This window comes from Mytilus galloprovincialis, chromosome 5 (genome assembly GCF_965363235.1).
Source record: "Mytilus galloprovincialis chromosome 5, xbMytGall1.hap1.1, whole genome shotgun sequence".
In the NCBI taxonomy this organism is placed as follows: domain Eukaryota; kingdom Metazoa; phylum Mollusca; class Bivalvia; order Mytilida; family Mytilidae; genus Mytilus; species Mytilus galloprovincialis.
The window spans coordinates 79,263,509-79,280,902 of record NC_134842.1 but is presented as its reverse complement, the minus strand read 5'-3'; the positions used below and the strand labels follow the sequence as shown (position 1 = coordinate 79,280,902).

The 17,394-nt window shown below is 31.7% G+C and overlaps 1 protein-coding gene across 2 annotated transcripts; it reads right to left on the bottom strand.

Annotated features, from left to right (window-relative positions):
- Positions 1-72: 72 nt before the first annotated feature.
- On the bottom strand, positions 73-17,180 carry LOC143076454 (beta-1,3-galactosyl-O-glycosyl-glycoprotein beta-1,6-N-acetylglucosaminyltransferase-like). Of its 2 annotated transcripts, none has more exons than XM_076252234.1 (4): positions 17,123-17,180; positions 7,658-8,619; positions 5,670-5,899; positions 73-444 (listed from the first exon to the last, which is right to left on the bottom strand). In XM_076252234.1, the coding sequence occupies exons 1-4, from the start codon at positions 17,144-17,146 to the stop codon at positions 131-133; spliced, it is 1,530 nt and encodes a 509-aa protein (XP_076108349.1). In that variant the 5' UTR covers positions 17,147-17,180; the 3' UTR covers positions 73-130. The 2 variants fall into 2 exon arrangements, with proteins under 2 accessions (XP_076108349.1, XP_076108348.1); XM_076252233.1 differs by lacking the exon at positions 17,123-17,180 and adding an exon at positions 12,688-12,837.
- Positions 17,181-17,394: the final 214 nt, after the last annotated feature.

Here is a 17,394-nt window from a genome sequence, read left to right as displayed (position 1 = left end):
TAGATTTTTGCTATCATTTCTCATTATTATGAGGCAATTAATTTAATATTTGACACGCGCAAAATGAACACATTTCCCATACAATTCCAATTTATTGACAAAAAAACTAGTTTCAAAATTGAAACTACTATTATTCATCGTGCCGTAACGCATTTCGAACAAAATATAAATTAGAATATTCTTTAGTATCAAATTGAGTATTTTCATTATAACCATCAACAGTTCTGTTATAAATGAGTTCTTCCAAACAGTCCATTGTGTAGTGATCATTATCCCAGATTATTTTGTTTACAAACATTTCTGGCCGTCGTTCTAAAACTTGTAGGTCTTTAACACTAGCTATACATATTCCATGGTGTTCTTGTCCAGTACAGCCAGTGGTATGCCACTTCTTGTACCGCGCCACATCACCTTTTTTGAAATTGTTTTTCTTCTTTAAATCTCCTAGAATAATTGAATGAAACAAACGCGGTAAAAAATGACAGTAATATAGTAAAACATGACAGTATAACAGTAAATTATTATAATATGACATGCTTCTTTCGCTTTGTGAACAAACCCATGCTCAAAATTTGTTTGCACATGCGGATATGGCTTTTTCAGAATAAAGAATTTTATCAAATTATCATGCACTTAATATATTTCCTTAACTTAAAAACACTTTCAAACTCTTAAATGGTGCACATGTTGTTACTAATTCATTTATTATTACTGTAATGTGTTGCATTCCGAAATTGACATATTTGACCTAGATACGACAACCGTTCATGGTGACTGTTCAAACTCCTCCCTCTGTGCCGGCCGTTTGCTTCTTTACAAAGAAAAAGGGAGGTTCATGGAAGAGCCAACACAAACGCGTTTACATAGACAATAACTGTTTAGTGTCTTTAAATATCAGCTGTATTTGTACGAGGCTAGGAAACAAGGTGTATGCGAGCTTGTAGCGAGCTACTACATCTGTTTCGAGCCGAGTACAAATACAGCTGATATTTAAAGACACTAAACAGTTATTGTCTTTATCCTGCAATTAATTCTGTATACTGTTTGTGTTTTGAAAGACACAAAAACTAACATATTTAGCATTTATTTTCGATTTGTAATCCATTGAGAACCGCGTAGTAATATCAAAATCACACATTACGCTGAAGACGGGTTCGCAAAAAAAAGAATCTCGAATGGTCAACAATAATATATCGCTCAAGGTGAATAGTTATCTGTTTAAACATAACAACTAATTTCAACAGTAAAAACAAATAACAAAACATTGTCAAATTTGAAACAGAAGTGTACGAGTTGTCCTACGGTTCAGACTTGACATTCACTAAACATGCATGCTGAAATTGACATGGTTGATTTTGTAACAATCATACACATTCAAGTTTTGAAAGTGACAACTGTCATCGTCATTGGAATGCAACTGGAATACACATTCTGAGGTCACATAGGTTCAAACAATACTCAGTCCGGCAGTGGGGGAGGGGGGGGGGGGGAGCTTTAAGGGCATACGATACAGTTTTGATCCTGTATTTACAGTTTGATGAAAATTTCCATATAGGCTCGTTTTTGCCTGCTTAAATCAAATATGTAATAAAAAATATATCTTCATGTGCTACTTTTTGAGTTAAATGAGGTCGAAATTTTGTATATTTGCTCAAAATTCGGATTTGTGGCCGTATTTTCCCTTTCGAAAGAAAGCCATAACTTTTTTGTTTTAAAAGATAAACACAAACTGTTTTTTGTTAAATAATTTGTAATTTTTGTATTTTATAAGTATCCTAAAAAAATATGCATTTTTTATTCAGAAATAACTCATATTTATCAAATGGTCATGAATTAAGAAAAAATCGCATTTTTTTGCTGTGTATTTATCAAAATTAAAAAAATTGCACTATTTACAGTTTTATAAAATTTGGTCCACATAATCTCCCTGCAAAATAAAACAAAATGTCGTTTTAAAAAATAGGCGTCCATGCACTCGTTTTCAAATTAAATCAGTATGAATGATAAAAAATAGTCGAAAAATGCATCTTTTCCCGATATGTCATAGTTTGACGTCGCGAAAATAACATTTTACGTTAGCAACGTCATTACCTCCCCTGTAACTGTATCGTATGCCCTTAAGGTAACACGATACCGAATGGCATATCTCCCGATTTCCAAAATTTTTGGCATACGTTTACTTTGAATCGAGTTACATCGGAATATGTAATAAAAAATGGGGGTCACCATTTTTGTTTTTTTGTAATTTTCATAGGAAAACGTCAATTTTGGCGACAAATTTACTTAGGTATATAGGGGAAAAGCCTTTTTTTCGGCTTACCTTTTTAGATTTTCGAATGGATGGCTATTTTCTTATATACGGAGAAAAACAAAAAACTAACATAATATCCAGGATTGCATAGTGAATCCATACACGTATAGAAACTCATATGTCACCATCCTTGTTTTTGAAATAAATGGCTTCAAAGTTGATCGATAGGCCTAGAATTTGACCAAAAACGTGTGACGTTATGGTGTACGGAATATAACGTTATTCCTTCTCAGAGAAATGGAGAAAAAATGTGTCGGGATCTGAATGAATATATTTCATTTTCATTTCCACTGTCGACTGTCGTAAAGTTCCTAGTAATGCAATATAAAATTCTACTGAAACAGATATAATTTTATTTCGTCTAGCACATGGAATTTCACTCATATGAATTAATAATAATTCACATCAAACGAGCATATACTTGAAACTTGCGTGAACAGGTTCCAGGTGAATCTTATGATAATAGTTCATGCATAAATCACCGGAATTTAGTACACGTTAAATTCACGTATTTGAAATAAAATTATTTAAATAATATCTTTGTTCTAAAATTTGATTAAAACCATAAAGAACACATTCAGACTTTTGTTAGGTTTACTTGAAAATTAAATGAAACATTTCACGTGAGATTCATCCGAATTACTGATTTTTAACTCCATCATATTAGGCAGCAACCATTTGATTTTCTGGGGGGGGCTATGGTTTTTTTTTCTGGACAAATTTTTTTTTTCGCCTGCGGCGAAAAACAATCAATTTTTTTCGCGACAAGTAGAAAACAATTTTTTTTCTTTCAATTTTAGCATTACATATAGTGGCAGCTGAGGGTGAAACAAACAATTTTTTTTTCTCAGAATCAAAAACAAATTATTTTTTTCTCCAAAAACTGGAAACAAACTTTTTTTCCAAAAAAAACCATAGCCCCCCCCCCCCCCCCCCCAGAAAATCAAATGGTTGCTGCCTTATACAATGGTGGTATCATCACTGCATCCCGTGATGCAGAAATATAGTATTTTAAAAATATTGATTCATTTAACAGTTTTTTAATTGCTTGGTTTGGTGGTTGTTTAACGTTCAGTGGCAAATAGTTCATGCATGTTCGTGACGATACAATACAAATTTGAAAACAGTTGTTTATAAAATACACATTTGATGCACCAGTCAAAAAAGATTAAACATTCTGTTATTTGTGAAAATTATGAGGGAAAATAATGATCCTGATAAAATACACATTCAAAAAAATAAAATAACAAAACGGAAAAAAAAAATCAAAACGAAAAAATCCCTTATCAAATGACGAAATCAAAAGCTGAAAAACATCAAAAGAATGATAAACAGCTGTCATATTCTTGACTTGGTACATACAATACATGTAGTATAGTGTGCTGCGTGGTGTAAATGTGTTACTTGTTTGCTCAGCAAGTCGGACAAACCTTGTAAACTGTTAACCCGAATAATTCAGTCGTAATATTCCGCTTATTACATGAAGTAAGTAGGAGAGATCGATTACGGGGAGGGACTGAATTATTCGGGTTAGCGTTTGTAGACGCAAGTGGATACTCGGGGCTGGGTTTATTCAGACTGTAACGGAACCTGAATTTTGTTATTTTAAATTGTCCATATTTTTAGTTAGAGCCGATGAAGTTTTCTATAATTTTGATATAATTTGTCTCAAAAGTGGTACAACACACTGTAAAAATTTCATTGAGAAAGCGCAGGTGGGATTTTTTTTTAATTTTCATTTATCTTCTAAAAGAAATGCACTACAAAATAATTGTGGTCTCGGACCATATGTGTGAACGTTATTCGATAACATCAGGAACGATAACTCATGGCATAACGTCATTCGGTATCGTGTTACCTTAAAGCGATATCTGTAGGGCTGTATCTGTATAGTAGGACACCCAATTGCAAGATAAACTTATATACTTATCGGACATAGAAATTACCTTAATTGTCCTATTCAGAATCGAAACATATTCGTGTCATTTTAGTCCTCACTATCGCTCAGGCAAAAATAATCACGAATATATTGCATACCCATGTTAAAATTACAATAAAGTATAGCTTGCATCAATTATTCTTAAACATGACAGCATTACAAAAAGTAGTTCAACTTAAAATTCTAACAAGCTTCAAGTGAGAGGCGAATGTCTGTCAGAAAGATACCAAAAGTGACATTCAAAAGACATGACAAAAAGAAAAACAGAAACAAAAAAGCATAAAAAGACAAACTATTCACAAAGCGCAACATAGAGTTTAGAATGTCAACACGGACTCCGCCCAATCTAATTAAAATAGAACACTGATTTCGGAATCTGAATAAGAGCTCTTATCAGTGTTTTTAGGTTGGAACCCAACAGAAACTTTGGGTGACCTCAGGTTTTTTGGAATTTTAAGCAGGTCCTGCTCCACAAGTGACACTCATCGTGTTAACGAGAAAAAAAAATACAAAACCCGAGGTTCTAGTCTCATTCGGTAGGTAACATTCGAGTGAACCAGTACATATGCAGTGTTTTGTAAGGAAAAAAACCATCAGGATTGCTTGTATATTTCCTCACAATTAAACTAAATTGAATATTAATGCTCTTCAATTTCGCACTTTATTTGACTTTTTACATATTTTATTCGATGAGTCACTGATGAGTCTTTTGTAAACGAAACGCGCGTCTGACGCAAATACAAAATTTCAATCCAGGTATATATGATGAGTTTATTTGATTCATTAGTATTATTTAATGCAATATTTCTTGATCAGTAAATGGATGCTCTGCTTATGATGATTTTTAACTACTAAAATTTAACAATTAAGCGAGTCTTGCCTTGGTAAAAGGCGAAGTTTAATTGTAATTTTATGAGTTGTGTAAACACTGAAGGGATTTAATGTGAAGTTCACACATGTGCAGCACAATCTCATTTGGTCCCGGAAGTGTTACAACGAAATAAAATTTTGCTTTCAGCATGCTTTCAGTAACTGCCAGTACTCTTAAATCGGTCTTTTTTGTTTTCGTCGTTATATAAGTTGCTTTTCGTTTACTTTATACATATCCATTGATCCTAATATCTTTACCTGTACCAAGTCAGACAAATCACAGGTGTTGATCATTCGTTTGATGTGTTTGAGCTTTTGATTTTGCCATTTGCCTAGGGACTTTCCGTTTTGAATTTTTCTCGAAGAACAGTATTTTTGTGATTTTACTTTTTTATGATAATGATCTGAAGTTATAAATAAGAATATATCAGGAACCAAATACGCTAGAGCTTTTTTGCGTTTGAAAAAAATATTAATTTTCCCATTTTTTTTTTTATATATATGTGTAAAAAATAATAATGTTCAACCATTTAAAACCTTTATACATACCTGTAAATGATCCCGGAATCCGTAGATGCGGATTGTGATTTAACGTTGTAAAAAATAGTTCGTCCGGAATATCTGTGCGTGTTAGCCAGTTCATCAGTCTCAATGAAGTTGCGTTACTTATAGCGAACTGTGCAAAGTTTTTGTTTACTGCGACATGTACAGAACCTTTGTACGGTGTTATTTTGTCCGGAACTGGTCCTGCCTTCTCCCATCTTTGTTCCCAATTTAATCTAAGATAATCACAAATGAAAATCAATTAAATCATCGAAAAAAAAAAAACGGCGTATTTTTTATAATTTATATTCTCATATATTTTAACCCCGTCTCTGTCAAAATTAAGAATTCTGAAACTTGGTGGTTAACATTAGATCACATTAAGATACAGTTACAGGGAAGGTAATGACGTTGCTAACGTAAAATGTTACTTTCGCGACGTCAAACTATGACATATCGGGAAAAGATGCATTTTTCGACTGATTTTTATCATTCAAACTGATTTAATTTGAAAACGAGTGCATGGACCCCTATTTTTTAAAAAAGCAATTTATCTCATTTTGCAAGGAGATTATGTGACCCAAATTTTATAAAACTGTAAATAGCGCAATTTTTTTTAATTTCAATAAACATGCAGCAAAAAATGACGTTTGTTCCTCTATTCATGAACATTTGATAAATATAGAGTTATTTCAGAATAAAAAATGCATAATTTTTAATGATACTTATAAAATACAGAAGTTACTGATTATATAACAAAAAACAATTTGTGTTTATCTTTTAAAGCAAAAAAGTTACGTCGTTCTTTCGAAAAAGAAAATACGGACACAAATCTGAATTTTGAGCAAATATACAAAATTTCGACCTCATTTTACTCAAAAAGTAGCACATGAAGGTATATTTTTTATGACATATTTGCTTTAATCAGGTAAAAAATAGCCTATATGCAAATTTTCATCAACTTGTAAATACAGGTTCAAAACTGTATCGTATGCCCTTTATTATATCTATCTGATTTAATTTTCGTTTGATATTCTAGCATGTATATCAAGCTGTGTCTTCTCTCTGACAGTAAAAACTGACCGTAATGATATTGTCATTAGTGCTGAAAGTAGCGTTAAAAATAGACAATTAATTGTATAAAAAAGTAAAAAAGTATATACAAAATGTGTACATGTATGTACCAAAGAAAAGAAGCAGATTAAAACATATTATCACCAGCAGCATACAATTCTCAATCACCGAGCAACAACTATTTACTATTCCTGGACACTTGTATTCACCCTTTGGGTTTCGTGTCCGTTTAATATCACGATGCTCAATATTATGTGTTCTTAGTGTTGGGTTTTGCTTATTTTTCAAGTCTTTTCATCTTTATATGTTAGTGTTCAAAATAGATGCTATTTCCGTGTATTTTTCGTCAACTTATGATCTAGCTATCCCCCTTGATATTTTGTTAATAATTTTAGGATTTTTTGTATTATGCTGATTTTTAGAAATGTTTTGCGTTCAGGTTTTTCGATGATTTTTTAATCTGTTCACTACTTGATTTGTCGTCTGGACGTGATTGAGAACTAGAACTATAATTTATAGACACTTGTCTTAATAGGGCTCTTCACGGTTAGTTCGGCCATATTGGATATGGGCAGATTTTCATAATGGAGGTGAAAATAGTGTGAAAAATACGGGAAAACATCATTAAAACAGAGCAGTTGCTTGGAAACACACATAGGATTTCCCATACTTCCATACTATTCCCACCTCTTTCTAAAAAAAAACTGCCCCCTATCCAATATGGCCGAACTAACCGCGAAGAGCCCTATTATGTCGAGGACCGTCAGTGAAACCTCTAAATATCGTGTAGGGTAGCTGTCTCATTGTCTCGTTCTAGTTTGATTGACAGAGACTACCCACATAGTATTTGGAATCAGTACTAGCTCTATATAGACTTTTTATATTATCTGACCAGAACAAAATATACTATTAATACATACTTTGTTTCAATGTGAACATCATTAGCACCGTTAAAAGATTTCAAGATCTTGACGATTTCCCGGTTAGTCTTCAATGGAAACTCTTGTCCGGTCAAATTTATAAAGTATTTCCACTTGTACTTCAACAAATTAGTCATGCAGGTTAAATCAGCTGCAAGAACAGAAAATGTTCCCCATGCCACGTTATAAGCTTTGGAGGAGAAAAACACATTATCGAAACAGCTGATTATATACCGAACGGCATCATAGTCGTCCTCGGACATCTTCATATCGGCATGTATGCAGTAAAAATTTTGAGGTCTATAAATAGATCGCAGCAGACGTTCAAATTGAAAGACAGACTTGTAAACAAGGATACTGTATGCCAAAGGGAATTCCTTTTCTTCCTTGGACAAGGAATCAGTGATATATTCTCGGCTATTTATGAAAGCATCGCAATTTTCTGTTTTTCGGATGTAATATGACGGACTTAAAACTGTTAGGTAGTCATTTCCTAGGTCGGCAGATTTCGTAATTTCACTTTTACTTCCACGGATGATTTTCGCACAGTTAATAGATTTGACGAATCTTTTCTTTGACAAAATATAATTTTCTGGCTCGTCCTTGCTTTCTTTTTTAGCATATATTCTCTCCCATGGAGCAGCTTGGTAGTATTTTGCTTGGTATTTTTCCGTTATGTTCTTTTCTTCCTTGAATTTTAATTTAGCATCTGCATACTTATTTTTATCTGTCACTTTATTTGAAGTGATTTCAGAAATTTTATAACTTGTTTTAGTTTGATTACTTAAATACTGTCTTTGTCGTTCATGAATTTCGATGGGTATTTCTAGTTCTTGTGAATTGTATATTTGAATGCGCGTCATAAGTGTCTCCCATCTAACAACAAAAGTCGTCAATATAAAACACAGTAAAACAAAACTGGCATATTTAGTAGATATCGTCTGTCGTAAACAAAATTCAACCTGTTAATAAAACATAAAATATTTAAATTAATTATTATAAAAATTATAATCAATTAATTAATGCAGTAGAAACAAAAAACTAATGATGCGAACCTACACGGGCAACGCAGTGCATTTTTTTTTAGAAACTCTGGTATTCAATTAAAAAAACCCATTATATACACTTTTTATATTCTATCTATCTATCTTCATATTTCCGCACTCAGTCACAACTTTGACTATTACGTGCCGTTGCATGCGTGGCTTATTTACAATTTTTCAAGAAATAAATTTGCAGTAATATTAAATTACATTGCATTGGTGCTTAGAAAAAATAAAGTAAAAATATAACTGATTTTTTTTTTTTTTTTTGGTGGATTGTTATCCTATGTATATTTCTTGGTAAAACTATGTACATGTTAAGCAGTTTTTTAGAATATTTGTGAAAGAGCAGATATAGAAATCTGCTCTTTGAAGCCGTCGACTGTTGTACAAAGGATTGCTGATGTAGGAAGTAGGTTCCATTGTACTATTGTATGTGGATAAAATGAAAACTTGTAAGAATCTTTATTTGTTTGAATTTGTTTAAAGTGGTTGGTATGTTTATGTCTTGTTCTACTGTCTGATTTAACAAGAAGATCTTTAGGGTAAATTGCTATGTGTTGGTGTATGATCTTATAGAAGAATACCACTAGTCTTGTTTGTATTCGTCTCAATTCTAATGTAGGCCACTGAAGGTGATCCAGCATATTTGAGACAGAGCTGGTATTGTGATATCTATTGATTGATTGTTGGTGTTTTAACGACACTTTTACGCGCTACTTTTGTTTTTTTATTGGTGGAGGAAGCCGAAGAGTTACTTTTTCATATTTATAGATTCTACCACTGCATAGAATTTGACGCTTCATCGCTCGAGACGGTTTATATTTAAATTTAAAACGCGAGACTTGTTGAGTGTTTAAAAAGAAATTGTTATCACAGAGATATGTCTCATCGTTTTGTAATTTTGATAATTCATAAGCTGAAATTAAGGTGGTACATACATGTATCACTGCAGGGAGATAACTCTGTAAAAAATCTAACAGCGGAACGTTTTAATCACGTTCTATTGTTAGGGACGTATTAAGCTATTCAATGACCAAAATTTATGTCAGTCAAACTGTTATAATTTTTTATATTCAATTGTAAATTTTCCGATAAAGTGTGTGGTTCAAGCTTTTGAAATTTTTGTTTTTGTCAAATGGTCAAGTTAATATTTTGTCAAAACGCCGGAAAAACGAGTCATTTTAATGTTAGTGAAGGTGTTCGGTACCACCTTGAAATAGCAATTTACTTTAACATGTAAGTTATGCAAAAATTTAAAGTTCATGAACCATGACTGGCTTAACAATCTCTTTTTGACTTTTTTAAGGCGAGACAAATATCAAGATGTAGTTGTCCATGGTAGAGAATAACCGTACCGTTCGAAATTCAATCGGATTTGTTTCCGTTATAATTTATATTTGTTTGATGATAAGGAGGCAAATATCTTCAATAATCTGCAAAATGTTTTATATGTTCCTTACATTGTCATTTCGGGGCCTTTTACAGCTGACTATGTGGTATGGGCTTTGCTTATTGTTGAAGGTCGTACGGTGACCTATATTTAAAATTGAGAATGGAAATGGGGAATGTGCCAAAGAGGCAACAACCCGACCATAGAAAAAAACAACAGCAGAAGGTCACCAACAAGTGATTATTTCTGTGTCATTTTGGTCTCTGATGCAGAGCCTGTGTTATCTCATTGGCAATCATACCTCATTTTTTTTCATATGTATGACGTCATCAGATTCAAAACATTTATACTTATTTATCCATAAAACAAACGTTATGGAGTAAAACAAAATCAGAGATCTATGTCCATAGAAATATATATATTTTCTTCTTAGTATGGGAATACAATCTGAGCTATAAAATGCGTCAAACCTCAGAAAGATAATTGATTCAGAACAAAACCTTGCGGTATAATGTCAAGAAGTAAGTGGTTGAGTTTAATCCATTAAAAATCAAATTTAACAATCACTTCGTTTCATCTTTTCTTAATTCATTTAAATCCACTACCGTATTAATTATAATAACTTTAAATCTTATCTGTATGTGTTTGATTAAATTTTGTTATTTTCCTTTTAATTCAAGCTAATTATTGAATGGTGAATCTTGTAAAATGTTCAAGAAAAACGTCATTACAGAATTAACACAAAGACTAAAATATCAATCAGTACACATTAACATTCAATGGAACTAGTCAAATAACGAAACAACTCCGAGGAAAATTCAAAACTGAAATTCCCTAATCAAATGGCAAAAGCTAAAGTTCAAATACATCAAAGGAAGGATAACGCGGATTTTTTTTGTAAAGACGCCATCAACAATGAGAGAAGAACGTACACAACCCTGAGTAATGCCAAAATATATAGGTATTGACCGATTGTATATTCGTGAACGTGCAAATATGTTAAGCAATTATATTTAGTATGATTTTAATCTTCTGATAACCAAATTAATATTTATACCGAAACAATGTTGAAAGATCTACTTGTAGATCTACTTGTAGTGTTGAACTCATAACCCTTTATATTAAGTTTATATAAATACATTTGGTGTATTTACTGTTTTCTGATGGTTAGAAGAATTAGCTTTATTTCCAATGTTATCAATTTTTATGGAGACACGCCCACTCTAACGTTGTGTATTCTTACGCAATCATCTGTGTACGTTGTTATTCGTATTGATATATGGCTTTGAGCCTTATTTTTGATAGAAATTTATTTATAATGAATGGCAATAAGTTATTTTGAATTTATTGAACCATAAAATTACAATAATTTATTTTGAATTTATTGAACCATAAAATTAATTTTTGACTCTTCACATTTAACATAATCCGCTTCGCGTATTATTCAATGATTCATTAAATAAAGGATTGATAAGTTTTCCCGTATCGTATCTTAATTTCTTGGCTTCTTTATATTTTGACAGAGAACTTATGAGCACACGTATCGTTGTCACATGTAAAGTTCAAGAGTCTGACAATACAATCAAAAACAAAAGCAAATCGAGAAAACGCAACCACATACTGTCTGAAAACAGACTTCCAAGTCAAGAACCTGTAAGTTTGTGATTGTAGTTTGCTGCTGTGCTAAATACTTGTTTTCGTTGAATTTTCGTACATAAATTAGGTCGTTAGTTTTCTACCTTGAATTGTTTTACATTTATCATGTCTGAGACTTTTAGATCTGACTATGAGGTATGGGCTTTGCTCACTGCTGAAGGTCGTATGGGGACCTATATTTGTTAATTTGTGTGTCAATTGGTCTCTTGTGAAAAAAATGTTTCATTGGCAATCATACCACATCTTCTTTTTTATATTAAATACAGACTTTCAGAAGCGAAAATTGTGCGGTTACTTAGTTGCATAAATCCCCAATTAAGACAGAGATATTTTTATTGTTCCGAAGTTGTGTCTGTTTGTTATTTACTTTATATACGATTGCAAGTATTTCAAGCGTATACATGTATATGTGACTCTGGGGCCGACCCAGCCATTTTCAAAAAAGGGGTGGGAGTTCCAATCATATGTCTCTATTCAAATGCATTGATCTTAAAACAAGGGAACCTTCCCTATGGATCTGCAACTACCAGACTGTTCTTCAACGCAAGTATTGTAATACAAAGGACGTGTCATCTCTTTAGTACAGATGTTTTGGTAATCTACGTAACGGCTCTACTCGGTAAACATCGGAAATATATATCCTAACAGTATATTTTCATTGTCAACATACAAACACAATCCTTATTACATAATGTTGAAAGCTTATATAAATGATTATCATAATTTATGATGGTTCGGTACATATATACATTTGTACCTACATGTAGTAAGTAAAAGCTTAAATTAAACGTAGAATTTCATTGTACATGTAGTAGAAGATATATTATTAGATTAACACTGTGTATACAAAATAATTAAGAAATACTTAGAAACTTTTAAATACATGTATAGTATATAATCTACAATTAGAAAGCGTAACATTGAAAATAAGTACTCACCAAAGCGAACTTTCGTGATCTCATAGTGATATTTTATATTATAATGGAGAATCATAGCCCTTCACTTTTGAACAACTGCACACGTATTAAAACCTTTTTGTTATGATGTGTTCTTTAAGTAAACTATTTACGATAACTTTTTAAACCGTCATGATTTTCCTATAAATAGTTACACAATTTTTGTGGACATTTAAAATCCCATTGATCCTTAGGCCATTCAATTTATTCGTGACATTTAAACAGTTATTTTAGTTCATCGAACATCCATTTTTTGAACTAAAATGATATCAATTAATTGAAATCTAACAATATTCACGTACACCCGTAGTTAATGCCGGAAGGCAGATTAAGGTGTGTGTTTGTGGGTTGCGGTGGAGGTGACCCGGGTCCCCATTATTAGGCTGCATTTGTGGGGAATCCAGACTTTTAACTGGTTCCACTACAAATTTTGTCTTATTTGATGACCCTGGCCCCCTTGTTTCCTCCAAAATCCTAGATCCGCATCTGTTTGTTCATGAATTAGAAAAAAAAGAAAGTGAACATTGGACATGAAAATATTGTTATAACAAATAAAAAAAATATAATCATATCTGTAGAAAAATATGAAACAATTGATATATATTATTACACTGAGCCTACCTATCTGGTTTGATATTTTTATTCCAGAGGACACAATTGAGGAATATTCGTAAATAATATTAAATTCACAATGTCATGTTTTAGAATAGAACAGAGGCGGATTGAGGGGGGGGGGGGGGGCAGGACAAAATTTGGTTGCTTATATAGGGAATCACTGAAGCGTGACTGGAGCGGGCCCCCTCTTAGGTCAGTCAGTGGGACCCCACTTATGAAAATTTCTGGATCCGCCACTGTAGAATACATATCTTTATTAAGTGCATAACAAATAAAATTAAGACATCTTTCTTTTTATATATTGCCTATTTATGCATTTCGTGGGATATTAGTCTTCTGTAATGTAATATCATATTTTATATTTAACTACATTACGGAGAGGAAAATGAAGCCTATTTTCTAATGCATGTAAAGCAAGACTGTGATTACCTTGCTTGCTTTGTATATTGTACAACTGTAATTGGGATATCGTTCAATCAAATTTAGATGTAATATATAATATACAGGTTAAAATATGCCTAAATATATTGATTGAAGATGTCAATGTTAATAATTACAAAGCTTGAATTAACATTAATTTTATACAAACAGAGCAAGCCTACCAGAGTTTTACTCTACAAGCAGTAGGAAATTAGCTGTAACGCAATATAAATAAATATATTATCAAGTGGGAGTGCTTCTTTAATTATAATGCCATTTTTTTCTTTTTATCATATTCTATTCTGTATTGTATTTTACAAAGTATTTTCTATTCTGTAAATTCTCAGCCAGGCCCTTCTTTATATTTGTGTCCACTATTTTCCATGATATGGATTCAAATCTAGGGTCTTCTATCATGTATTTGCAATATTTTAAAGTCAAATTGATCAAAAAGAAATCTTCATGATATATATTAATAATGTCGTTCATCCTTTGTTTGTCCGGTCCGGTATATTTATTTACATATTAGTTAAATTACAAGATTATAAATACAACATGTTTGAACAAATTTCTTAATAAGACAAAAAAAAAAAAACAACAACATATTTTTAGCATACAGATATAAACAAGATTGATGTAAACAGTAAAAAGATACTCAAAATGTCCGGTCCGGTAGTATTTATTTACAAATTAGTTAAATTACAAGATTAGAAATGCAACATGTTTTAAAAAAAATTCTTAATGAGACAAAAAAAAAAAACAACCCATTTTTTTTAGCATACAGATATAAACAAGATTGATATAAACAGTAAAAAGATATTCAAAATGAAAACATTTAATTTGATTTGGATTTTTAACATATCAGTTAGTTCAAGTTAGAACGTAATTAAATAAATGGATAATATTGATTCGTTAGATCAATTCTAGAATTATAGCCATTGAAAATCACAAGCAAAAGATAACATTCGCTGTGATAATCCTGAGAAAAGATATTTTGATTTCTTTTATTGTGAAAACAATAATACATGTGTACTTACAAGTAATGACACAAACTTGATTAGTATGCCGATTTTGTATTGAACCATGGAAACAAAACAAAAAATACATGTACAACAAAAAAAAAAAAAGACGCACTGCGGAGGCATTATATATATAATGCTCACCTACCATCCATGCCTGAGAAATAGTTTCAAGACCATTCGTGATCATTGGACAGCAATCGAGAAACATTCGAAGTTATCCAAAATCTTTCCTGAGCCTCCAATGATTCAGAAAAAAACCTTGCGGTATAATGTCAAAAAAGTAAGTGGTTGAGTTTAATCCATTAAAAATCAAATTTAACAATCACTTCGTTTCATCTTTTCTTAATTCATTTAAATCCACTACCATATTAATTATAATAACTGTAAATCTTATCTGTATGTGTTTGATTAAATTTTGTTATTTTCCTTTTAATTCAAGCTATCAATTATTGAATGGTAAATGCTATTTCTATGTAAAATGTTCAAGAAAAACGTCATTACAGAATTAACACAAAGACTAAAATATCAATCAGTACACATTAACATTCAATGGAACTAGTTAAATAACGAAACAACTCCGAGGAAAATTCAAAACTGAAATTCCCTAATCAAATGGCAAAATCTAAAGTTCAAATACATCAAAGGAAGGATAACGCGGATTTTTTTGTAAAGACGCCATCAACAATGAGAGAAGAACGTACACAACCCTGAGTAATGCCAAAATATATAGGTATTGACCGATTTTATATTCGTGAACGTGCAAATATGTTAAGCAATTATATTTAGTATGATTTTAATCTTCTAATAACCAAATTAATATTTATACCGAAACAATGTTCAAAGATCTACTTGTAGATCTACTTGTAGTGTTGAACTCATAACCCTTTATATTAAGTTTATATAAATACATTTGGTGTATTTACTGTTTTCTGATGGTTAGAAGAATTAGCTTTATTTCCAATGTTATCAATTTTTATGGAGACACGCCCACTCTAACGTTGTGTATTCTTACGTAATCATCTGTGTACGTTGTTATTCGTATTAATATATGGCTTTGAGCCTTATTTTTGATAGAAATTTATTTATAATGAATGGCAATAATTTATTTTGAATTTATTGAACCATAAAATTAATTTTTGACTCTTCACATTTAACATAATCCGCTTCGCGTATTATTCAATGATTCATTAAATAAAGGATTGATAAGTTTTCCCGTATCGTATCTTAATTTCTTGGCTTCTTTATATTTTGACAGAGAACTTATGAGCACACGTATCGTTGTCACATGTAAAGTTCAAGAGTCAATACAATAAAAAAACAAAGGCAAATCGAGAAAACGCAACCACATACTGTCTGAGAACAGACTTCCAAGTCAGGAGCCTGTAAGTTTGTGATTGTAGTTTGTTGCTGTTGTAAATACTTGTTTTCGTTGAATTTTCGTACATAAATTAAGTCGTTAGTTTTCTACTTTGAATTGTTTTACATTTATCATGTCTGAGACTTTTAGATCTGACTATGAGGTATGGGCTTTGCTCACTGCTGAAGGCCGTATGGGGACCTATATTTGTTCATTTCTGTGTCAATTGGCCTCTTGTGAAGAAATGTTTCATTGGCAATCATACCACATCTTTTTTTTTTTATATATTAAATACAGACATTCAGCAGAGAAAATTGTGCGTTATTTAGTTGCATAAATCCCCAATTAAGACAGAGATATTTTTATTGTTCCGAAGTACTGTCTGTTTGTTATTTACTTTATATACGATTGCAAGTATTTCAAGCGTATACATGTATATGTGACTCTGGGGCCGACCCAGCCATTTTCAAAAAAGGGGTGGGAGTTCCAATCATATGTCCCGATTCAAATGCATTGATCGTAAAAAAAAGGTGTGTTCCAACCCCTGGAACCTTCCCGCAGAATCTGCAACTACCAGACTGTTCTTCAACGCAAGTATTGTAATACAAAGGACGTGTCATCTCTATAGTACAGATGTTTCGGTAATCTACGTATCGGCTCTATTCGGTAAACATCGGAAATATATCCTAACAGTATATTTTCATTGTCAACATACAAGCACAATACTTATTACATAATGTTGAAAGCTTATATAAATGATTATCATTATGTATGATGGTTCGGTACATTCATTACATATATACATTTGCACTTAGTAAGTAAAAGCTTAAATTAAACGTAGAATTTCATTGTACATGTAGTAGAAGATTTATTATTAAGTTAACACTGTATATACAAAATAATTATTAAGAAATACTTAGAAACTTTTAAATACATGTATAGTCTATCGAACGGAAGTATAATCTACAATAAAAAAAGCGTAACATTGAAATTAAGTACTCACCAAAGCGAACTTTCGTGATCTCATAGTGATATTTTGTATTATAATGGAGAATCATAGCCCTTCACTTTTGAACAACTGGACACGTAGTAAAACCTTTTTGTAATAATGTGTTCTTTATGTAAACAATTTACGATAACTTTTTAAACCGTCATGATTTTCCTATAAATAGTTACACAATTTTTGTGTACATTTAAAATCCCATTGTTCCTTAGGCCATTCAATTTTATTCGTGACATTTAAACAGTTATTTTAGTTCATCGAACATCCATTTT

Bases quoted from the DNA above. Each gene is read 5' to 3' on its own strand.
- LOC143076454 (XM_076252234.1), bottom strand. From the start codon at position 17,146: ATGAGATCACGAAAGTTCGCTTTG. The intron at 8,620-17,122 runs GTGAGTACTTAA...TTTTATTAACAG, and splicing joins GATCACGAAAGTTCGCTTTG to GTTGAATTTTGTTTACGACA. The intron at 445-5,669 runs GTATGTATAAAG...CAATTATTCTAG, and splicing joins GATTCCGGGATCATTTACAG to GAGATTTAAAGAAGAAAAAC.